The sequence below is a fragment of the Globicephala melas genome, chromosome 15 (assembly GCF_963455315.2).
Source record: "Globicephala melas chromosome 15, mGloMel1.2, whole genome shotgun sequence".
NCBI classification, from domain to species: domain Eukaryota; kingdom Metazoa; phylum Chordata; class Mammalia; order Artiodactyla; family Delphinidae; genus Globicephala; species Globicephala melas.
This window is the reverse complement of record NC_083328.1, coordinates 41,042,061-41,065,535: the sequence shown is the minus strand read 5'-3', so window position 1 is coordinate 41,065,535 and position 23,475 is coordinate 41,042,061. Positions and strand designations below refer to the sequence as shown.

The 23,475-nt window shown below is 41.1% G+C and overlaps 1 protein-coding gene across 6 annotated transcripts in view; it reads left to right on the top strand.

Moving 5' to 3' along the window:
• RALGAPA2 (Ral GTPase activating protein catalytic subunit alpha 2) overlaps nt 1–23,475 on the top strand; it is a 282,220-nt gene that overhangs the window by 109,536 nt on the left and 149,209 nt on the right. For 4 of the 6 annotated variants that reach the window (XM_030872472.2, XM_060284395.1, XM_060284398.1 and 1 more), the window contains 7 exons: nt 821–958; nt 2,415–2,512; nt 7,282–7,372; nt 8,718–8,894; nt 17,965–18,158; nt 18,964–19,062; nt 19,293–19,448. In XM_030872472.2, the coding sequence (XP_030728332.2) occupies nt 821–958; nt 2,415–2,512; nt 7,282–7,372; nt 8,718–8,894; nt 17,965–18,158; nt 18,964–19,062; nt 19,293–19,448 (953 nt within the window). The remainder of the gene's footprint in view (nt 1–820; nt 959–2,414; nt 2,513–7,281; nt 7,373–8,717; nt 8,895–17,964; nt 18,159–18,963; nt 19,063–19,292; nt 19,449–23,475) is intronic. The other 2 variants (XM_030872473.2, XM_060284396.1) reach the window with 1 other exon arrangement.

Below are 23,475 nucleotides of genomic sequence, written 5' to 3'. Positions count from 1 at the left end.
TGGTAATGCCAGAGCAGAGGGATGATAGAACCCCGGAGCTGCAGAGAGGTGGTGGGGTGACTCTTCAGCACCTTGGGTTGTCTTTGGAGATTAAAATGAACCGTGAAGTTTAGAAACGAGCTCGGAGGGACTTCCCTTCTTTAGGGGAATATGGTTCATAGATATCCTAGCTGGGATCACCCAGTGATCAGTGCTCAGCTGTGGTTTTCTATTTTATGACATGTATTTATTGATTCTCTAAAAACACCAATGGGTCGTTTTTGTACTTTAGTGATTAATTCAACCTTGCATTTGGTGAAATGTCATTAAATAATTACAGTATTTTATTTTAGACAGTTGTACATTTATCTCTTAAAAAGAATAATCAAGTTGAAATTCCCATTTCTTTTTATCTTCCTTTAGGGGGTGTGTGTGTGTGTGTGTGTATGTGTATGTGTGCACACGCGCGTGCGTGCACATGTAAGTGACCTTCCCTCGCATCTCCCGGATTCCTCTTCCCTTGACATGCCTGTCCCTGAAACTCCAATGACTTTCACAGTTCTCAACCATTCTGCTCGCTCTCCCTTCTTGTTTTCTTCACTTTGATTGAAAGAAAATGCTTTGTAGAACTTAAAAAGCAGATGTACACTTGGAGTGGAATATTACTGTTAACAAGTGTAGAAAACTTTATGATGTGAAGGACAATGATCTTACTGCACAATTTTTGTGGAAAAAAATAGTATCTAAAACTATGATTTTGAGAATCAGTTGTTTTAAGTAGTGAAATTATTTTTAAAAATCTTGAAATACATCCCTGCATGTTCTGTGTCAATGCCCACAGAAGTGGAAGAATGCCCGCAGCCGGAAAATGCAGCTGCAGCCGAATCCGGCCCCCTGGCAGCAGCCGAGCAGCAGCCAATGGTTCGGAGCAGCAGCAGCCCTGACGTCACGGAGCCACTGTGCTCAGAGGCCCCTCCGGGTACCAGCAGCTTCCCTTACTCACACGGGACCGTAGACTCTGGCCGGGAAGGGGCTGCATGTCGTGTGGCTTTCTACATTTATCCTAACTCTACTCTATTTATTTCAAGGGAATTTATAAGTTGATTTGCAAGGATGTGATTTCTGGCAATGAAATATTTTAACTGCTTATTTTAATCTATCCAAATTGTGTGTGTGTGTGTGTGTGTGTGTGTGTGTGTGTACTTTTTTCAAGTGTGGCATGTTTGAGGACTAGAAAAAAGTCCAGAGTGGCTGGAGTGGGCGGGAGGTAGAGAATGTTCACCACGGGTGAGGGAGGGCAGCAAGTTAGGGCGGAGGCAGGGAGGAGAGGTGTGAGGGGTGAGGAAAGGACTGCGAGGAGAAACGTCGACAGTGAGAGTGGAAGGCTGACCAGACTCGTGAAGGAGTTTATTAGCAGTGTGCAGAGTCTGCCGAGGTTGAAGATGATAACTTGTAATAGCATTAACCCACACAGTTTCTCCAACAGCTTTTAGCAGCAACTGGTGTGGAGGGCAAAGAGGCAGATGGTTAGACCTGTAAACAGTGACTAATGTATTTTACAGTGAAAGCACATGTTTAAACGTATCTTGCAACAGTGAACACGCTTATTTAGTTTCACGGGTTAGAGAAGAAATCAACCCAGCCATCCCCTAGTCCTTAAAGTCAGCGTCATGCCAGCCTCATCAAATGCGTAGGAAGTATCCCCTCTTAGAAATCCTCTTGAAATAAGAAAATACGGTAAAAATAATTTGAGAAATGTATTATCTGAAAGACTTTCTCTTCTCCAAAAGTTTTTGTGTAAGATCATTATGACTTTTTTTTCCCCCTTAAATACTTGGTAGAATCCATCGGTTGCTTGGAGTTTTCTTCTAGGAAGATTTTAAAGTACTATTCAAATTTTTAAATCACTGTAAGACTATTCATATTTTCTTTTGGATAAGTTGTGTTTTGTTCCTAGGAATTCGTTCAATTCATGTAATTTTTTTTCAAATTTATTGGCCCCAGACTACTCATAGAATGTGATCTTTTAAATTACCTTTTGCAGGCTTGGTGGTGATATGCCCTTTTTTATTACTGACACTGGTTATTTCTCTTGCCAGCAACGCTGAGCCACCTCACTGCTTCCTTTCCCCTTCAGCTTGCCTGGCTGACTCAGGCAGCTCTTGTCTGAGACCCCTTCCCCGAGGCTCCGGGACAGGCCTTGTTGCCTGCCCCCTGGGTAACGTAACCCAAGACAGTGAAGCTGTCTGTGCGTCAGAGACCAGGTCTATGGAGCAGACGTGATCCATAGGCTACCAGTGTGCTGGGCCCAGATCTCTCTCTTTTGTATATCTTAGGATACTTAAATTTAATAATTACCTACGTATAAAAACCTTTTCCGGTTTTACCATCTGAAGTATTCCTGCTGTTGATTCTCCCCTCTCCCAAATCTCTAGGTCAAAAGGTAGAAAATGCACAGAATGCGAGTTCTTCAGAGCCCAGGCCTGTTCAGGAGAACAAAGGACATGAGAAGAAAGAACATGAAGGAATAACAGTAAGATCTTTTCAGAATATATCCATTTGTCATTAAAAATAAACATACAAATTATTGCCACAATACATAAATTTATTAGTGGTGTGATGCTATCTTTTAACACATTTGGATGTGTTTTAGGGCCAAATGACCTTGAGGCCTTTTAAAGCCTTGCCTACTTTCTATGTAAAATTACAGTCAAATTACAAAAATAGGGAAAAAATAAACATGAAAACAGAATTTACCATCTGGTCTGTATGTGCCCTTTCTATTTTTAAGGAGCATCCTTACCTTCAAACAAACGTTCACATTCCCTATTCCTGATATCACTTTAGGTTGTAGCCTCCACCTGACACGAGTTCCTAGATAAGTGAGATGCTGCAAAGATCTGTTACAGTTTCTTTTTTTTTTTAATCTAAAATAGCATTTATTATTTTTTTAAAACACAACTTTAAAGTATAAAGAAGAAAATTAGAAAGTAACCCTAACTCATTCATGCAGATAATTCCTATTTATTCATTTTCTAAAATTAGTATATATGAATAGAAAACTCAGATATCACTGAAAGGTACAAAATAAACAAAGAAAGTCTCTCCCTACTCTGCCCTGCCTGGAAGCTAATGAGTGTTAAATTTCCTCTGTCTTCATTTCTGTAAAGGACATATACCAGTTTGCACATTCCATATGCAATGTATATTATATGTGTATATTTCAATAATCAGATAAACACCCAGAGGCTCACCACCAGCTTAGGAACTAGAATATCTGCAGTGTTGTTGCCGTGGCCTGTGGGCTTCATCCTGGTCCCTCAGAGAGCAGCTTTCTGTTGGCTTTGTGTTTATCGTGTCCTTGCTTTGCTCTATAGTTTTGCGCAAAATGTATGTATCTCCAAACAATATGTCCTTTAGTTTTCCTTATTTTTAAACTTTACAAAAGTGGTATTATTGCTTTGTTCACTCATTATTATGTATTTCTAAGTCCACATTGCAGCACGTAGCCCTAGTTCATTGCTTTCTTTGCTGTATGATACTCCACTGTGAATAGACCACAGCCTACTTTCCCATTCTCTTGTTGACAGACATTTAGATTGTTTCACTTTTTTTTTAAAATGAAAAATGAAACTATGTACATTCTTCATCAAGAATGTGAGTGGAATTGATGAGTCACAGAGCAGCATAATGTTGTTCTTTACAAAAGAATGTGTCTTTTTCCAAAGTGAAAGTTGTACCACTTATGTACCAGCGGTGTGTAGAGTTACCATTCATCCACATTCTTGTCAACACTTACTATTGTCAGATTTTAAATCTTTTGAGTCAGGTGGGTGGAAATGGGATCTCATTTTATTTTGCATTTCTCAAATTACTAATAAAGTTTAAAATCTTTCCTTATGTTGATTGGCCGTATGTCTTTCATCTGTTGAATGCCTACTGATGTCTTTTCCATTTTCCTATTGATTTGTCTTTTTCTCTTTTATTTGTACTAATTCTTTATATAATCTGAATACTGATCCTATGTTGGTTATGTTTCTGGCAGATATCTTCTTCCAGTGTCTGGCATATATTTTCACTTTCTCTATGTTGTCTTTTGATGAACAGAAGTTCTTAATTTTGATATTCTTGGTTATCATTTTTGTGGTTATGTTTTATGAAAATTTTAGAATATCAACTGCACAGGGATAAAAGTATTTACCTTGTATTTATAAGTGTTTCAGTTTTGCTTTATACATTTAAGTCTTTCAGCTACCTAGAGTTGATATTTATGGAGTGAGGTGGGGATCCAATTTCATTTTTCTTTCCCCACATGTATATCCACTTCTGGGTCCCATATATTGAATTCATTTTTCCTTTATTAATCTGAATGCTACCTTTTTCTCATATATACTGCTTCCCAGATGTGTAAGGCTTTATTTTGGTGCTTCTTGAATCATTGGTTTCTTTGTCTCTCTGTCTTAATTACCATAGTCCCCCCACTTCCTTCTTCCTTCCTCCCACCCCTTCTGATGGAAGCTATTTTTCTACTATCTTTTGTCTTTCATTGTTGCTGTTGAGAGGTCTTCTGTTCATCTTGTCTATTTGTTGTTCCTTGTTGTTCTTCCTCCTTGTCCTTTAGTTTCACCACAGTATATTTAGGTGCATTTTCTTTTGGTCTATACGTTTGTCCTGTTTTGGATATGGTATATGTGACATGTGTCTTTGAATACTTGTTCTTCCATTGCTTCTGCAAAATTCTTGGTAACCATTTCTTCAAATATTGCCTCTTTTTTGTTCTCTCTGGCTCTTTCCTTCTGGAATTCTGGGTAGAAATATATTTAGACCTTCTCATTCTGTCTTCCATGTCTCTCAAGCCCCTTTCATATTTTCCATTCTCCTTGGCTATGTGGGTGCATTCTGGGTAGTTCATCAGATCTTCACTCAGTTCAATAATTCTCTCCTTACTCATAAATAGTCTGCTGTTTAATACTTTCATTCAGTATTTTGGTTCAACACTTATACCTTTTGCTTCTGCAAGTTGAGGTTAATTCTTTTCAAGTATATCTTGCAGTCTCTCATAATCTCTTGTCGCTTGCTCATTTTTGTGATTGCCATCTTTTATTCCTTTAAAATAATCACAGATTATTTTATTCTAAATTCTAAACTCTTTATCATTATCTGAAATCAGCCTGATATTTGTTGTTTCTGAGACTCTTGTGCATGGTGGTTTATTTATTTCCCTTGCTGTTTGGTGATCTTTGATTGTGAGTTCCTACCTGGCTCATCTGAATCTACAGAAAACCTGGGTATCTGAAGTGATGAAGTTCACCAGGGCAACATTTTCATTTGTTTCTTCCAGGAAACAGGGAGTGCTATTAATCCTGGACTCTTGGTCCTTTTGCCACAGGGAGTGGTAACATTAGATTTACCCCTAAAGTAGCCGCATTTCACTGCCCTGGTTTCAGTTTGCTTTGTGGGGTAGGGAGAGGGTGTGGATCACTTGGAGGTTTATTTTACTTCCTGTGAGACCCAAATTTTTATGTAGGTTCTAGTTCTGTAGTGGGAGGATATTTCATCTCTCAGAGAATCAGAAGCAGAAGAGCCCACATTCTGCTTTTCAATTAAGGAAGTATCCTGGGTATATTTCCACTGTCATATTAGACCTATATTATCCTTCCTTAAGGCTGAGTAATATTTTTTTCATATACTGTTAATCTTCTAAATATCTTATTTATGACCTACTTCTGTGTTTTAGCTTAATAATTATTCTGTCCTTTAATTATACATCTTAGTCCCCCCTTTTCATGTGTTTGCTTGTTTAATATTCATTCCTTTAGTTGGCTCATTGAATCCCATGTTTTTTGTATACTCTGAACTGGAGGGCCTTAAATATATATCTTCATTTTTGGCTGTATCCTCCATCTCACCAGCCGTGGATTTTTATTGCACACTTATAGCACATTCTCTTTAGATATTCAGCCCAAAGATGAAAATTAAAATATCAGAAACTTTCTCAAGTTCCTCTATCCATTGTCTGTCCATCCATCCGTCCTCCCTCCCTTCCTTTCTCCCTCCCTCCCTCCCTCTCTCCCTTCTTTCCTTCTTCCCTTCATCACCATCATTCTCATGGTCCCCTAGATTCATATCCTTTTGTGATTAAACTTCCACTCCCATGTACAACTCTTATATAAGCTCTCATATAAGCTCTTGACTGTCATTCTGCAGCATTTTTAAATTTATCTTTTCTTCTCCTTTTCTACCATCAAAAGCCTTATCTCCTCACTCCTGAGTCACTGTAACAGTTCCATAGCAACTTCTTAACTCTGTCCTGCAGATAGCTACTCGACTTAACCTTTCTCGTTTTGTTTTTAATCACAATAAGCTATTGTCTGGAACAGACAGTTGCTCATTTTGTCAATACTGGGTTGAAATTCCTAAGCCTGATGTTGGCAGCCCCCTGGCAGCTGCCTCTTGTAGAAGGTGGTCGCATTTTCTTCCTACCATTTTCACCTGACTGCCCTGCATGGCCTGCTATAATCGGCTTCTTTTCCTGCACATAGAACTTGCTGATTCCTCAGTGCTTCCTGCCCTGAGTCCCCTCCTGCCTTCTCTCTACCACCTCATGTCTGTTGCTTCTTGAACAGCTACTGTCACTGTGAGCCGATCAAGGTAATGCTTTATTCTGCAAACCTTTTAGAGAGAGTTGACTCGCATATTTTGCTACTCTGCGTTGTAACCGTTTTGTGTAATTTGTGTATGTTTTGTCTTTCCAAGCCAGTTATGTAAATTTTAGAGGATGCGAGTTGCCTCACAGTGTTCTAGTCCCCTGTTTTTAAACCACGGTCCAGTGCTGAGCGGTGCTCAGGAAAGCCTGCTGCACACGTAACAAGGGAAGCACTGAATGACCTTTGGGAGTCTGGGTGGAGTTTCTGCCTTCCCTGCCAGCACCCTGGCCATCCACGGGGACTTAGGCTTCCTGGAGGATTGTATCCGTTATCCATGTGTGCCAGAACAGAGGTACAAGTAGAATTTCAAAATAAACGATTTCCATATAACTTGGCACCCCTCCTCAGTAGACCATTTTAATTGGATGTCAACTGACAAAGTAGAAGCCTTAAATTTCAGATCTTGTGTAATTTATAATTCAGTTATGGTAATTTGTGAACCCGTATCCTTCCAATGCAAAACGTCATTCAGTTTTTTTGTTGCCCGTTATTATTGTTTGTTTCTTTTTCTTTAGAAATGTGGACTAGAAACTTACCGGTCTTATAAAAATGAAAACTTCCCTGTACCAAATGCAATATTTCTTTCTGTCTGAAGATCTCAGTACGAAGAAGCAGCAGCCCCGCTGAATTGGATTTGAAAGATGATTTGCAGCAGACGCAAGGGAGATACAGGGGGAGACAGAAGAGTGAGTGCCAGCAAATGTGGTCTGTGTTCCTCCAGCTTTGGCGAGGCTGCATTTTGTTCCCTTTTGACTTTCTAACTCGAATGATATCTTGTCATCTGAAGGCACGTGGTTGTGAAATGGGACATCTTTATTCCTGGGATCCCAGGATTGATGGGTGGTTAGTGTGCACATACAGTTGAATAGATCCAGTCAGTTACCTATACCTTCGAGGCCTGTCTTTCCAGCCCTGGGACTTTCTCCAGGTGAGAAGCACAACCAAGGTTGATGTCTGGGTGAGCAGACAGACCCAGAAGGAAAAACGGCCTTCCCCAGAAAGTTTCCCCAGGTTAGGAGCAAAAGCTTCAGAAGTACCTTGAAGTCAACGGCATAAGTATTTAAAAAATAAAATCTGACTGGGATGCTGAGACGTACCATCACATACTGTGAAATGCAGTCCCTGATACTCCGCTTCCCTGAGGTCCACTGCCAGGGCCCCTCCTTCCTGGCGGATCCTGGTGGAGGGCGGAGCAGGGCCTCTTAGGCTCCACCTTCTAGAGTCCTGGGGCAGTCAAAGTTAGGGACCTAGCAGGTTGGGGACTGGGACAGCTGTCAGTTCTCTGCAGGTGAAGAGCGGACAGCAGATTAGAAGCGGCAGGGCTGGGGGACTGTCAGCGGCAGATCGAAACGCAGCCGGCAGAGCTGCAGGCAGAGAGGGCGGACACCCCGAGTCCTTGTGGAGCAGACGGGATTTGGGGGGCAGGCTGGCTGGGTCTGTTCTGCGTCAGACTGAATAGTCCTGGGAGGCTTCACAGCCTTTGAAAGCATCCTTGTATCATGACAAATTAGAACTTTTTAGTGTTTAAAGGGGAGAGTATTGAAGAAAACCTTTTGTGTGGGACACCTCATCCCCCGGTAATCCTGGGTGATTCACCCCAGGTTCAAGTCTAGACATCAGGCACGAGGTGGAAGGCATCCTCGGGCTCTTCAGCCTGCCAGCATAAACTCGCTTCTGTGGTGGAATCGATTCCCCTCCCCTCCTCCACCCACCCCCGTTTTGTAGTTGAATAAGTCAGGGTAGAAAGCGTAAGAACTCGAGGTGATCTTCTCCGTACCTGGGGGAACTCAGTTAAGACCCCTGAATAGGGTGCGGCTTGGGCTGTAGGTGGCACGGCCCATAAGGACTGCTTGTGCCCCACGCCTGGAACCTCTGTTTCATTGACCAGGAGCCCCACACAGGCCCCTTTTGAGCCTCTGTCCTGAGAACGATTCCTGCTGGGACAGCTGCTTAGTTCCCTGTGTGCTGGGATTGTGGACATGCTGGTTCCCTGCCCTTGGCTGTCTCAGACTGTGTCTCCCATTGTGCCAGGTGACAGTGTCAGCAGTGACCCTGCTCTGGGCTGCAACACCGAGGCAGAGCTGTCCCTGAGCCCGTGGCAGATCTGCGAGGAAGACCCGGAACTGAGCACGCCCACGGATGCTGTGACTGACTCCGATGCCCGCCACTGGTTACAACTCAGTCCCACGGATGCTTCCAACCTCACAGGTAACCAACTGCGTCTTTGAAAAGAGGCGCCGGTGCTAACACTGGTTGGGAGATCCCAGGGTTTGCCAGTTGCAAGAACTCTAGGGGTCCCTCAGCACAGTGATAATGGGGGCTCCCTCCTCCCACATGGGTGCGCCGGCCCCAACCCCCTGTTCATAATCAGTTGTGAATTCGCAGAGTCCTATGTGGAGAGGGTGCTGAAACAGTGGCCAAAAAGGGAGAAGGCCTGCCATGCCGACACCCACTGTCCACCATGGGAGGAGGTCTCTGATATTCATGCCAAGGCTTTGCGATCCGTGACCAAATGTGATTTACTCTGGAAACAGAGAAGAGTGATTTTTCCAACTGGCATGTGTCCTAAATCCAGGATAAGTTAAAGAATTTGGATAGCTTATTGATTACTATTTTCTTTAACTTTACTGTAGAATGTTTGATATATACAAGATAAGTTGTGAGGCATGTGTAAGTTAGGGACTGTAGTAATCAAATGAACACCAGCAAACCTGCACCCCGTGTAAGAAGTAGAACAGCTGCCCCACCAGTGAGGCCCCAGCAGGCCCTTCTCAAGTCCTTCCACTCCCGTCATCCTGTGACCCTGTCCCCAATTCTTCCTAAAATCATGCCCTTAACTTCTTTATAATTTTACCACAATATCTGTCTCCTCAAACACTACATCATTTAATTCTGGTTTTAAGCTCTTGAAAAATGTTGTCATATTCTGTATTTTTGCAACTTTTTTCCCTTGAGTGTCTGTATTTCTAAGATTCATGAATAGATTACAGAGCCGAACTTTCTGGGTCTGCATCCAGGCTCTGCCAGGGAATGGCAGGGTGGCCTTGAGCCAGTGAATCTCTCTGTCCTTCAGTTTCCTTTCTGTAGAGTGGGGATAGGAATCGTCTGTATTATGGGTTGTTGCAGGAATCAGTGAGTGAGCACCTGAATCAAGAGCGCAGAGCAGTGTGTGTGGAAGCACTCTGCAGTCTTAGCTGTTCACACGCACACACACACGTCCTGTGACCCTGGGCAAGTGAACCTCTAAAGGCTCAGTTCCCTTACCTTGTGACAGGGGAGGACGGGGACACCAAGAGAAGTTGGGTTTTTGTTTTGCTTTGTTTTGCTAAGTGTCAGGAGAGACTAGTGTTCTGAGGAGCTCAGCGAGGGCGATGCCGACCATGGCCACGTCCCTCCTGGCCCACTGCATTCCTGCATCCATAGACGTCCTCGATGAGAACAGCAACAGCAAACCACGAAGCGCATGTTGAGTAAAAAGTGGTATTAAAATGCTAAAAGTCATTTTAAAATTAGAAGTCAAGGCAAAACTTTGAACTTTGTTTTTTCTTTTTGTTTTTTTTAACCAGGCAAACTGGTTTTCACTAATTACAATATAAAATTTAACCAGCCCCTGATGTTTTTGGAAGTTCCTAACGGAGTAACATAAAAACTTCGTAAAATTTAGTTTTTGGTAAAACTTAGTGTTGGATAAAATCTTTTATCTGTGAGGTAGATAAGACCAAGGAGAATAATCTTCATGTGTATTTAATGTGTATCTTAATTAAGACTAGAAAAACGAGCAGAGAAAAACAAACCAGGTAACTGTAAATGAGTAACGCATTGCCCTATAATGCTGTATATGCCGTCCTTCAGAGATAGTGGACATTTTTGGTCTAAGTATTCACATCTGCCAATGGTAGAAGCCTTGCAAAATCAATGAGAGAATGATTGGCAAAGCCATGTGCTGACTTTTATAAATTATTGGGTAGTATTGATAACTTGTGCTTCTCAAAGGTGTGGTTCTTTTGGAAATGATTTAAAATTCTTCATATATATAGTGATACATAGACATGTATAATGATTTTGAATAATAATACCATAAACTTTTAAGGGATTTGACAGTTTGCAAGGAACTTTGAGGCATCCTCTTTGATTTTTATGGTAAGCAGGCCAGGTCATACAAATTCTGTTCTAGGGATGGAGAAGCTGAGACCCAGAGAAATTGTGTTGTCTCGCTGGGGAGTAAGTGCCAGAGTTGGAACTGGCTTCCAGAGTGTTCTGACTCCAGATGCAGCGCTGTGCCTACTCCTTTCTTCTACGCTGCTGTTAAAATTACAGCTGCAAACCCCTCTGAACTATTTGGGAATTATTAACACATTTATGGAATAAATGGCTTCTTTGGGTCCAATATACAGATTGTCCAACGGAAATCATCTTCGTGGTACTATCAAAGGCAATACTGAATTTTCAGTAAGTTGAATTTACTTAAACAAGGACTAGTTTTAATTAGTTTTATTGAAAGGAAAGAAAATTGGGTGATTATGTCTTTTGTCTGTCCTCTGGGAAGATTAGTTCTGATCCCATCTCAGAGTGTGCATGGGACCGCTTAATTTAATAAACTCGTGTGAGGTAATTTTATATGATGCACTCTCTGTTGTGATTAACTCCTCCAAATACTTAGTTCTTCTTTGAAATTCTAATATCGAGAATCAGTACACTCAGTTCAATAGTTCATCTTGTCATCTGTGAAAAGGACAAACCGTAATATGATAAGGTTTAAGGATTATCGCAGTTCTGAATTTAACTTTCTGTTCTTAGGAGAACAATTTCTTCATAAATGGACAAAATAAACCTCATGTTACCCTGATCTCCAGGACACACAAAGAGAGTGACCCAACAATTTGAGTGTGTCTCTGTTTCTCGTTGAATAATCCTACCAGTTATCAAATGCTTAGAATAATAAACTGCTCCCAAAATCTGAAATTCCTTTATCATTGGCAAGCTAACAGTTCAGTTTTATATTTGCTTTCTTATTTAAATCATTTCATGTTTTCTGAGACTAACAGCTAAATTTATGGTGCATTGTTTCACAGTGTGTCTGCGATTTGTATGGCAAGACATGGAGACATAGAGATGATTGTCATGAAGGAAGAAGTTTATAGAAATAGGGGCATGACATGCCATGCAGGGGGGCACATGAGGAGGCACAAGGGTTAGGGGCAGGAAGACAGGGGAGAACGTGGGCAACAGTCTTTACTGTCGTTTACATGGGAAACGGAAGGCAAGGCAGGCTATGCAGACTCAGGAGCGGCTAGTTGGGATAATTTCAGCAGACCCTAGAGCACAGACACTGGCCCTGGTTGCCTGGTGCCGGACCCCATGGTGATGAGGGCACAGGGACATCCCCTTGATGGCAAGAGCTGGACAGAGGAGGTAGGTGGGAGGCCTGGGTTTGGGATTGTGGGGTTCGCATGTGGAAGACACACTCCCTGGGGAGTTGTTTGCTATCTCTAGGAATTAGCTAACCCTGGGACGGGCAGTCCCTTCCTGGTCAAGGAGGCCCCAGATGCCAGAGCGTCAAGAATACTGAAAATAAGAAATTAGAGTTGACTCGTGCGTAAGTTTTGTTCTGTTGAGCTTATGATTTTCTAGGGGGGAGTATTTTTGACTCTATAGGTAAGAACCAGTATTGCTGTTGACCTCATCTCTTATTTAGCAAATAAGCTTATAGTCTAGAAATACTGAATTTGATGCTATAAGAAATAAAAAGATGAATAAGTCATAGCCATGACTGACTTACGAGCTTACCAGAAATAAGACATTTATCCTGATAAGGACAAATAATGCAATAAGTGCTGTGTGATTTATTTAAAAGGAGTTTTAATCACAGGGATAGACGAATAGACTAAGGGAATGGAGTATAAAATACATACTGGATCCACACAGGCACGGAGTCCTGATACACGAAAGAGACAGCATTCCAGGTCTGACAAGGGAAGAATGGCCTGCCCCCACAAAGGCCTGCGGGACAATATTTAGCCACAGGGCAGAAAATGGGACAGATTCCCTACCTCCCACCTTGCCCACAGCCAGGTCCCTATGGATAAAATGCTTAAATGTGGAAAGGAAAACTTAAGAACTTTTGGAAGAAAATATCCTCTAAAAATATGTCTAAGACCTTGGGGTAGGGAAGGCTTTCTTAAATGGGATGGAAAAAAAAAAAAAGCTAACCATAAGAAACGTGTCAGTCATTAATTCAACTTCAGCATAAGGAAAACTTTCTTTTCATTGTCAGAGAAACTTTAAGAACTCAGGGTTAGCAGAACGCTGCAGGTAAGGGCCAGCTCTGTTGCTCCTTCCAGGTGCCTGTCAATTGTCATTGGTCATTGCTCACTGGTCATATTCACAGCTGATTCTTGGCTCCCAGGACACTACATAGCAGGAGAGGAATAGTCAGTAAATACTTGAATCAGTGAATGAATAAGCTTTAAGCTGCAGGCTGTTGTTTGAGTTAGCTAAAAACAGCAGTGAAATTTTAACCTTTTTTGATCATAAAAAATATGTACGATTGAGTTTCCAAGTCTCTTGTTTAGTATATTTATCACAGCTCTGCCTCTAGATGTTGTTATCAAAATCCTTTGACCATTTCTGCTTTTAACTATAACTTCTGCTTTTAATTATCACTGTTACCTGCCACCAAAACCATTCACAGGAATGGTGTGTCAGCATCCTCTGCCGTTGCAGACATTTTTGGCATTTCCACCAGGCTTTGATCTATTTTGAAAACATAAAACTTTCTAAAGAAAAATAACGATGAGAAGTACCGTGGAGTTGCTTGCTCTCCTTTGTAATCTTTAACATGAATGTTGCGTGTGCCTGGGAAGCAGATGAGGAAGGAGAAAGAGGGTCAGACGGCAGTGACGGTCAGCAGAGTGCCAACCTGTGTCTTCTCCACTTTTAATCAAAAGTCTAGGCCTAATTTTTCTGGTCCCAGAACTAAGGTGTTTCTGTTGAGCCTTTGGTTTGTGCCTTTGGTTAAGTTTTCAACTCAAAAGGGAAAATCATTGGGCTTCCCTGGTGGTGCAGTGGTTGAGAGTCCGCCTGCCGATGCAGGGGACACGGGTTCGTGCCCCGGTCCGGGAAGATCCCACATGCTGCGGAGTGGCTGGGCCCGTGAGCCATGGCCGCTGAGCCTGTGCGTCCAGAGCCTGTGCTCCGCAACGGGAGAGGCCACAACAGTGAGAGGCCCGCGTACCGCAAAAAAAAAAAAAAAAAGGAAAATCATTTCCAAAGCACCAGCTATGTTTCATCAACCCTCCACCAAACCTACACGAGACTGCTGCTGTGTGAAGCTGCCCTTGGGTCCTAAGTGCCTGTTTTACTGATTAGCAAGCCTTAACTCACGGCTAAAATCCCTTGCATGTTTGCAAAGTTCTGAACTTTAGATTGCTCCTGTATTAAAGTCCTGTATGTGTTGGGAGAAAGATGATATAACTTTTATTTGTTTGCAAGACTTCCTACTTTAACAACAACAAAAAAATGTTAATGTCTCTATAGCATTTAATAATAATGGAACAAAAAGATGCTAGGCTAGCATACTAGCTTGCTCATGAAAAAGAAAATGAACTGTTTGGTGTTTTTAAGGTGAACATGAAATTTTCAGAAATCTCTCAAATCCCGATTCTTAATTAAGTGCTGCTTCACTGAGGAACCATCTACATGCAAAATGTCAGCATCTGTTCTGTTACTTATGCCATGCATGGAATAATTTTGGGTAAAAACATTTCAACTCATTAAAAAATTTTTTTCACAGTAATATTGAGCATGCAATCGTTTCAAATACCTCGAAAAGACTCCCTGTATTTTGATAATGTGATGGGGGATGCTACCTAGAATTTTATCATTGAGGAATACATTTTTCTGAGAGCAAAGCAGTATTGAAACAGATTCTTTTTTTGGAGGGGGGGATCCTTCCATAACTGAGAATGTGTTTGCTGGCAGGTAGCAGGGAGGTGTAGGTGATAAGACACCTGAACTCTGTTTACTTGGAGCTGTCACTCAAGGGAAGTCCCAGCCTGACTAGAAGGCTGGGGGCTAATCTCCACCTCAGATGGCTGCATTTTGGGGGTGATGGTTGGGGATGGAGCAAAGCTCTAAGTCACTGAGTTCCCTTACTTTTTTCACCCCTCAAGGAATTAAAGACTCATGGATGAGAATTTTTCTCATTCTTGAGAAAAATACATGCTGTATCATGCTGCTTGTTCACTTGGGAGCTTAGGTTGGTTTGTAAGGTTCATTTGAAGCTTCAGCAAGCCTTCTTGGACTGTCAGATGCTACTGCACGCATTTTACAGAGTAAATGTGAGGAGGTCGAGCCTGTCTTCTGAGGTTTTGTAAAAGGCAGTCTGAGAGCCCAGAAGGGCCGTAGTCAGGCTTTTGCTGTCTGCAGGCACACTGTGTGGGATTCCGGCTCGGATTATCTGTGTCACCTCAGTTGATTGTATGATACGGATGTGGGAAATACAGATGTGTTTTGCTCTAAGAAGGAACAGTGCTCCTGGATTTGGGAAGATCTGTCCATGACAACATGTACCATCCGTATCAAATCCTCTGTTTCAGGGTCTTGGCATCTTTCCATAACGAATATATTGATAATAAGCTGTCAGCAGCTGTCTCGGGCACAGTGCGGGAAGCGCACGGAGCCCGCCCTGGATTTGCCCTGGTCCCTCCTCCACCCACTCCTCCTGGTCCTTGCCGGCTCTGCTCATCCCTCTACTTGAGCTCCTTGCATCCGTAGACTGTGCTCCCATTTCTATGGTTAGGCCCCAGCAATATATGCACCCAAGATGATGCTCAGCGGTGGTTAATGGTTGCCACCGTGTCTGGGTGGGACACAGCTCTTTAAACCCCCTCCAAAGATTCGAAAGAGAAGCAAAGCAGAGGTGACTTAAACAGAAAGCCAAAAGTAAGATGTGAGAGATAAAAATCAAATAAATCAGCAGCTACAATAAAAATAAACAATTTAAACTTGCAATTCAATTCAGAAACTCTTGGGTTAGGTTGAAGACATAAAATCCAGCCATATGATGTTTACCAGAGGTACCCGTAATACATAATGTACAGGGAGATCCTAAGTAAATAAATAAACACATTGATACATAGGAAGAAAGGTGGACCAGGGGTGTAGCTCTGTGTGTGTCAGTCACGTAAACTTTAAAGCAGAAGTCATTTATTAGTGACAGCAGTAATTCTGAATTTATATGAACTTCATAGCCTCCAGATATATGAAGCGAAATTTGACAGAATTACTAGGAACTACTGATAAAACCATAATCATAGTAGGAAATTTTAATATCAGCTCTCGTTAATAGATGAGTTAAGCAGAAAAAATATTAAAAGAGAAGATTTACACAATACAATTAATCTTGATTGAATGTAGATCTATATGTGTAAAATTGTTTGAACTTAATTTTAAAATACCTGAGATTTTTTTTTTCAAACACATGGAACATTTACAGAAATTGACCAGTTAGATCATTAAGCAAGCCTCAACAAACGTCCATGATTTGAAACTGTATTACATTCCATGAATATGATGAAAGACATTCAGAAGAACAAAAAGGAAAGAGAAGAAAACGACATTAAGAAACTGAAACTGCATTTCAAATAAATTAAGTCCAAAAAGAAATCAAATTTTGAACTGGAAAATATTTCAAATTGACTACAGCGAAATGTAGCTGAGTACTGATATGGAGGAAAATATGTGGCCTTAGGTGTGTACACTAGAAGCAAAAAACACTAATTTATTCAATGTCTTATTCAAAAAATTAGGAAAAGAATGGCAGCAGAATAATATACAGAAGTTGACAAAAAAGGAACTAATAAAGCTAAGTACATAACATATACTAGAAAGCAATAGAGAAAACAAAGACCACTCTTTAAAGACATGAATAAAATAGACAAATAGGCAAGATAAATCAAGGAAAAAATATTGGGAGTGAAAAAGGGAACAGAGCTGCAAAAACAATATCAAATTAAAAAATAATACAATAGGTTAATTCTAATAGAGTTATTTAAAATTAAGAGGACAATTCCTAGCTTTACTGAAGCTTCAAATAAAAGAGAAACTGTCTTTTTCAACCTGTTTCAGACAGGTTGAAACTCTCCAGAGTTAATAATTTTTCACCCCCAAAAATTTCAAGAATTGGAACGCTGCTGACTCTAAAATTACAAAGGAAACTACGGGAAAGTGAGCACTTTTCCAACACAGAATTCTGTACCCAGCCAAACTATGAATTACAAGTCAGGGACCCAAGACTTTCAGACATGAGGACGTGCGCCTTCCTCAGGCAGCCACAGGAAGACGTGGTCCACTAAAGGCGAGAAGCAAGCAGAGAAATACCGTGTGCCGTTTGTGATTCTGGTCTTACAAAGAAGAAATGTAAACGTGTTCACACAAAAGCCTGTATGCAATTGTAGCTTTATTTATAATCACCAAAACCAGGAAACTCTCCAATGTCCTTCATCAGGTCAGTGGATAAACTATCATACCTGTGGATACACAACCCCGTGGATGAATCTCTCAAATAAACGCATTATGCTAAGTGAAAGGAACCAGACAGAAAAGCTGCTTGCTATAGGGTTCCATTTATCGGACATTCTGGAAACTGCAGGATGTAGGGACACTGTAGGGACAAAAAACAGCAGGGGTTGTCTGGAACAGAGGTTCGGGAAGGGGACTGACTGTGAAGGGGCACTTGTGGAGTGAAGGGGCTATTTCGTATCAATTATGGTGGCAGTGTGTGGTGACAGTTACACCATCGTATACCTTTCTTACAAGTCCTTGAATGCAAGGAGGGTAAAATTTATTATAAGCAAATTATATAACCCGCCCCATAAACCTGAGTGAATAGTAACAGCCACCACAAATGTCACTCCAGCCATGAGGCCTCCCCGGCCACCTTTTTTCATGGCCCTGTTCCCTACCTATCGTGCTCAAGTTCTCCTCCCCACCCCCCTGCTGCTTTATAAAGCCCTTCACAGGGTCTCCAGGAACTGTTCTGTCATCTCTGGGCTGTTGTCCTTTTAGTTGGAAAGGAGCAGAATCATCTAACCTTTCCTCATGGAGCCCACTTTTCTGTCCTTCTGTCCTTCCAAGTTGTCAGCCATTTCATACTTCATCTTATTTTACTCTGAACACGTAAATTTTCAAGCACAGGTAATTTGCATGACAGAAAAAAAGGCTGTAACAATGAAATCAAAATTGCATTTACAGGGTTAACACACATCTTTCCCCACAGATAGCAGCGAATGCCTTGCTGATGACTGTAGTATAATCGCTGGGGGGACCCTCACGGGTTGGCACCCAGACTCGGCCGCCGTGTTATGGCGAAGAATCTTGGGAATCCTCGGAGACGTGAATAATATCCAGTCACCCAAGATCCATGCCAGAGTGTTTGGCTATCTCTATGAACTCTGGTACAAGCTAGCGAAGGTAAGTCCTGCCATCACCTTTTATTCTAATACGGGAACATTGCCTTATCACTTGACATAAAAACTGTGTTGCACGTAACTTCTGAACAGAAGTTTAGATGTTTAGACAAAGTACATTTGACGATCCAAGAATAAATAATAATACTTATAGTTTGGTCATTTTATAAATGCCTAAGAGTTATTTCGTTTAATGTGCAAGTAGACTGTTACTCTAGGATATTAAAGAATGGGATATTATACACTAGTTTTAGTTACTCTCTTTATCAAGTGATACTGGTTTTATTGTACAAAATTGGAAGAATGTAGAAAAATGCTAAGAAGACAATCTCACCATCCACAGAGAAAACCAATATTAATATATAATCTTATTTCTGTGGATAAACATATTTTTATAAAAGAACTGTCTTAGAGTGCATACAATTTTCATTCTGGTTTTTGTTTTTGTTTACAACATACATTTTCCCCATGCTAGTACTTTTTTTTTTTTTTCCAAAAACACAGTTCGTGTTTATACAGTATAACCTGTGAAACCATTCCTTATCATTTGGAGTTCAGGGAGGCCTCTCCAGGCATTAAGATTGAAGGAAAAACAACGCCCTTGTTTTGTATTAGATCTAAAACCACCACACAGTTCAAAAAGACAGTAGACCTCGTGATAAAAGAAACACTTGTAAATGTTGTAGCTTTTCACTCAACTTACAGAAATTTAATTGGGAGCAGCTGTTTGACCATGGAGCACGTTTCTGAAGTATCATTGGGATAAACTGTGTGTTGCCTTCCCTAAAAGTCTCCTCTTTGTGAATTAGATACGGGATAACCTAGCAATAAGCCTGGATAACCAGTCTTCTCCGTCTCCTCCCGCCTTGATCCCACCCCTCAGAATGTTTGCATCATGGCTATTTAAGGCAAGTGAACATGTGTTTATTCCTTTATTGTAATTTCCTCTTCCTTCCTAAATTGAGTTTAAAAAATGTAATTGCCCAAGACTGCATGTTTTGAGGACAGGCTGGATCTCACTCCAGCCAGCACATCCCACATCTCCATAAACAACTTTATGGAAAACTGAAAAGTAAGTGAATGGACAAAATGCATCTGCATCTGGAGTTGATTAAATCTCTAAACGTCTCCTTGGCAGGCGACAACGCTGCCCGATGCATATAAGGAAGGCAAACTCCAAGCCTACAAGCTGATCTGCGCCATGATGACCCGACGCCAGGACGTGCTGCCCAACTCGGACTTCCTGGTGCATTTTTACCTCGTCATGCACCTGGGACTAACCAGCGAGGACCAGGTATCTGGGACTCTGCCATCGCGGTGGCCTGTCGTTCGGAAAGTGCATGTCACTCTTTGCAGGTGAAATTGGGGTTTATGAAAGTACCTCCAAAATGTTGAAATCCTCATTAGTTCCGCGTCTTCTACACCCAGCAGCACCAGCGGCCTTTCAGAAATGTAAGTCTGACTTGTCTCACCGGAGCTGCTTCTCCCCACTGACTCTGCATTTCACCAGCCAAATTTGAATTTTACCCCTTGGCCTGTCCAGTTATGTATCATTTAACGTCTGCCTGTTGTCAGCCTCAAAAATACTTATCTCACCCACTTTTTGTTGGGGTTCTACATTAGCTATTGTATGAAGAAAATGATTTTGGTCATTTAAAAATGTTCGAAAGCTACTGTCTTAGGAGTTAGGATGTTTTTGTGAACAACCTCACCTATAGATTAGGGATCCTGACATCTCTTGATAAGGAGTCTCTCAAAGAAATGTGATTGGTAGTTAAGTTGAAACAGAAGGGCCAAAGGAGCCACTAGCAATCAGCCTGTAGCCCTCGGCCTTCCTCCCTCTGGAAGTCCCCTGGTGGTGGGCAGAGGACCTGGACCGGCAGGAACACTGACTTTTGACTTGCTGTCTGAATATCAAGCAGGCGAGTGAAGAGGTTGATTTGTGAAGCCTGAGGTTATTCTGGACACTATCTGGAGGATGGATTTAGAGATGTGACAGTGGTGGGGTAGAGTAGGAGGCTGGGCCTGGAGGTTAATTAGGAAGTGATTAAACAAATATAGATTTTTTTTTAAATGGCGAGAACTAAGATGGTAGCACTGGAGATGGGAAGAAGGAAAGGGAAAGGTTTAAGAGGTTTGAAGGCATTTAATTTTATCACTGAGTCTTCTTGACTGATTAGAGATTTGAGGAGTGTTTCAGAATTTACCCTTTAAATTGTAGATACTTACCAGTGAACTTGAATCATTCGTGAACTACCAAGTAGCCATCCTTTGTGTCTTTATTTGATGCTTTGAATATATGATGCAGACACACGGACCTTTTGATACATGGAAGAGGTCATTCTTTGGATTTGCCAGCCTTACCTTGGGCCCTGTTTAAAACTCTTGTAAAATATTCCCTGATAAACACTTCAAGCTTCAGTCACTGAACTTTTCTTCTGAAGTAATAGCCATTCTGTCCTACTGAGTTGTCTCTGTCATATTCGCTCCAATTCCAGCAGTGTGCAATGGACATCTGTAGAGCAGAGACTGGACTTAGATGCACAGGCTCGTTTATTTCCTAAACAAATGTAGAAATAGAGACACATAAGTAGACCTGTTTGTAATCCTTGCTCAGATATTTTGCAGCCATCATTGCGGACGGAAGCATGTTTTACAGAATGATGCAACTCAGGGCATGTGGAAGATTAAGGGGTAGAAATAGGGAAGAGAATTAACTCACAGATAATAATGAGATCCCTCAGTGACAGAACCAAGAGAGGAAGGTTTAGTTAACAACGCTGTACTTTAAAGCAGTATTTTGCTAAGATTTGCAGGAAAAACTTCTACTTGGAAATGATAATCAGCTGTAGAATCTTCTTATTTAATAAAAACAAATTTGAAGTCAGAATTGGGAGATTGGGATTGACATACAGTAATATGTATAATAGATAACTAATAAGAACCTGCTGTATAAAAAATAAATTAAATTAAATTTAAAAAAAAATTAGAAGTCAGCTGTAAGCAGTATTTCTAGAATGAGCTTTCCAGAAACTCACATAAGGAGGTGTGTTTAGAATCCTCTTTCTATTTTAAATTGTGTTGTAGTGAAAATGAAACAATAAAATGAGATGAAATCTGTATAACATTTGAGTACCCAAAACATTATTTCAAAAATGGGATTTTGGGACATCCCTGGCAGTCCACTGGTTAAGATTTCGCCTTCCAATGCAGGGGGTGCGGGTTTGATCCCTGGTTGGGGAGCTAAGATCCCACATGCCTCATGGCCAAAAACCCAAAACTTAGAAAAAACAGAAGCAATATTGTAACAAATTAAATAAAGACCTAAACAAATTTTTTTTTTAAAAAATGGGATTTTACAGTGTAGAAAAAGGAGTTTTCAAATTTTATACTTAAAATAATTTTCACGTTTAATGTATCCCTTATTTTTGGTCAAGTTTGATCTTTTGTAGTTCACTGTAAAATGTGTCAATCTTAAATGATGGCCCATTGCTAGCAGTAATCTCAACATTCAGACTTCTAAGAGAAAACGGGGATATCATAAATCTCTATTTTCTAATCAGCCTACTGTTTCGACCATTAGAAGCTTGAGTTGTTATGCGTTTCATAGAATTGACTGTTTTGCTTTAACCTTAACAATTATTGGTATATGTTTTAGAAGCCCTGACTGTCTGCCAAACAGAACTACTCTAAATAAACTTTATTCCTTTACCAGAAGAAAATTACACAGAAGGCTTTCTAATGAAAGAAACTTTTCTCATTTAAGTAAGAAATGTCTTCGGTAATTAGTTTAACTTTTGGTCCACATGTCTAAACAGGTCATGGTGGTTGATCCAGAACTTACATGACTTCTGGAAACACATGTTATATTAATTATAAGAAAAGAAAGCATTTGCTCTAGAGAATAGAGTTAAATTCAATGTTTTAGTTGACGCACTGTGCACCTGCAACTCGGACCATCTCAGGGCTGTTTCCATCTTGTGAGAGTTTTCAAAGAGCTACACTTCTACGTAGTCTGGCACTAAAAGCCTTCGTTCCTGCAGAGAGAACCTGTTAAAATGTTCCTTATTTTTTAATAAGTAATAGCAAATCATTTTTAGATTTTTAATATTTATAATTTTGTCTTCCAACAAAATCCAAAGTGAATTTCCTCCTTTGGCCTCTGGGTGGCACCCTTGTCTGCAGGACTCTCGGCTGCCTGGTTCATGGACCACACTGAGCCTTAGAACCGCTGGGAGACCCAGCGCTGTGGGAGCTCGGTGCTGTGGCCTGGCCGCTTTACAGATGCTTTCGTAGATCTGAGAGTAGCAAAATCATGCCAGTGGTGACTAATAAAGTGTTGAATTAGAAGTAAGATCTAAAATGTGAAATATCTTTATTCCAAACGTAAGAGTGCTCATAGTAATTGAAGATTTCTTCTCGTTAAAAGAAAAAAATTGTAAAACAGGTATGATTGTGTTGTGTTACAATCATATAAAATCACAATTTCATCTAATATAATAGCAAATTAATTATTTAAATAAATAGTTATTTCTATATTTTAGAAAGTAATAATACGTATAGCAAACAGCCAGAATTCAAAATGTAGCATATTCCAAACCAACTGTTCTCAATGTTGCTTGGACCAGTTTTTTTTGTTTTGTTTTGTTTTGTTTTTTGCGGTACGTGGGCCCCTCACTGTTGTGGCCTCTCGCGTTGCGGAGCACAGGCTCCGGACGCGCAGGCTCAGCGGCCATGGCTCACTGGCCCAGCCGCTCCGCGGCATGTGGGATCTTCCCGGACCGGGGCACGAACCCGTGTCCCCTGCATCGGCAGGCAGACTCTCAACCACTGCGCCACCAGGGAAGCCCGATTGGACCAGTTTTAGCTATTCCAGTCACTCAGCAATGTCATAGATAAAACAGGGGCCTTACCGAGTAGTATTTCCCACAGTACGTGTACAGTGGAAGTTTACAGTTTATTAGTATGATTGAGAAAACGCTTTGAAATGACTTTATTCTTCCTTGACTGTGAGCTTTTAAAAATTTCATTCTGTTACTGATTTAGAAAATATTTAGGATCATAAAAACTTTCGGAAATAACTATAAATTATGAATAAGATTCAGGATGACGTGCAGGACTGCCCAGACTGCCTGTGAAGGGGTCTTCCAGCTGGCTTCGTTCTGTCCTGCTGCTTTGTGTCTGGGCGGGGGACTGGGCAGGGGGGTGTACGGAGGATCTTAATTTCCCCAGCACCCCAGCGCCAGACTGTGTGCTGGGAACTCATGATGTTGTCCCATCAATTCTTCTCTGCAGTTCAGTTAGATAAATATCACAACCTG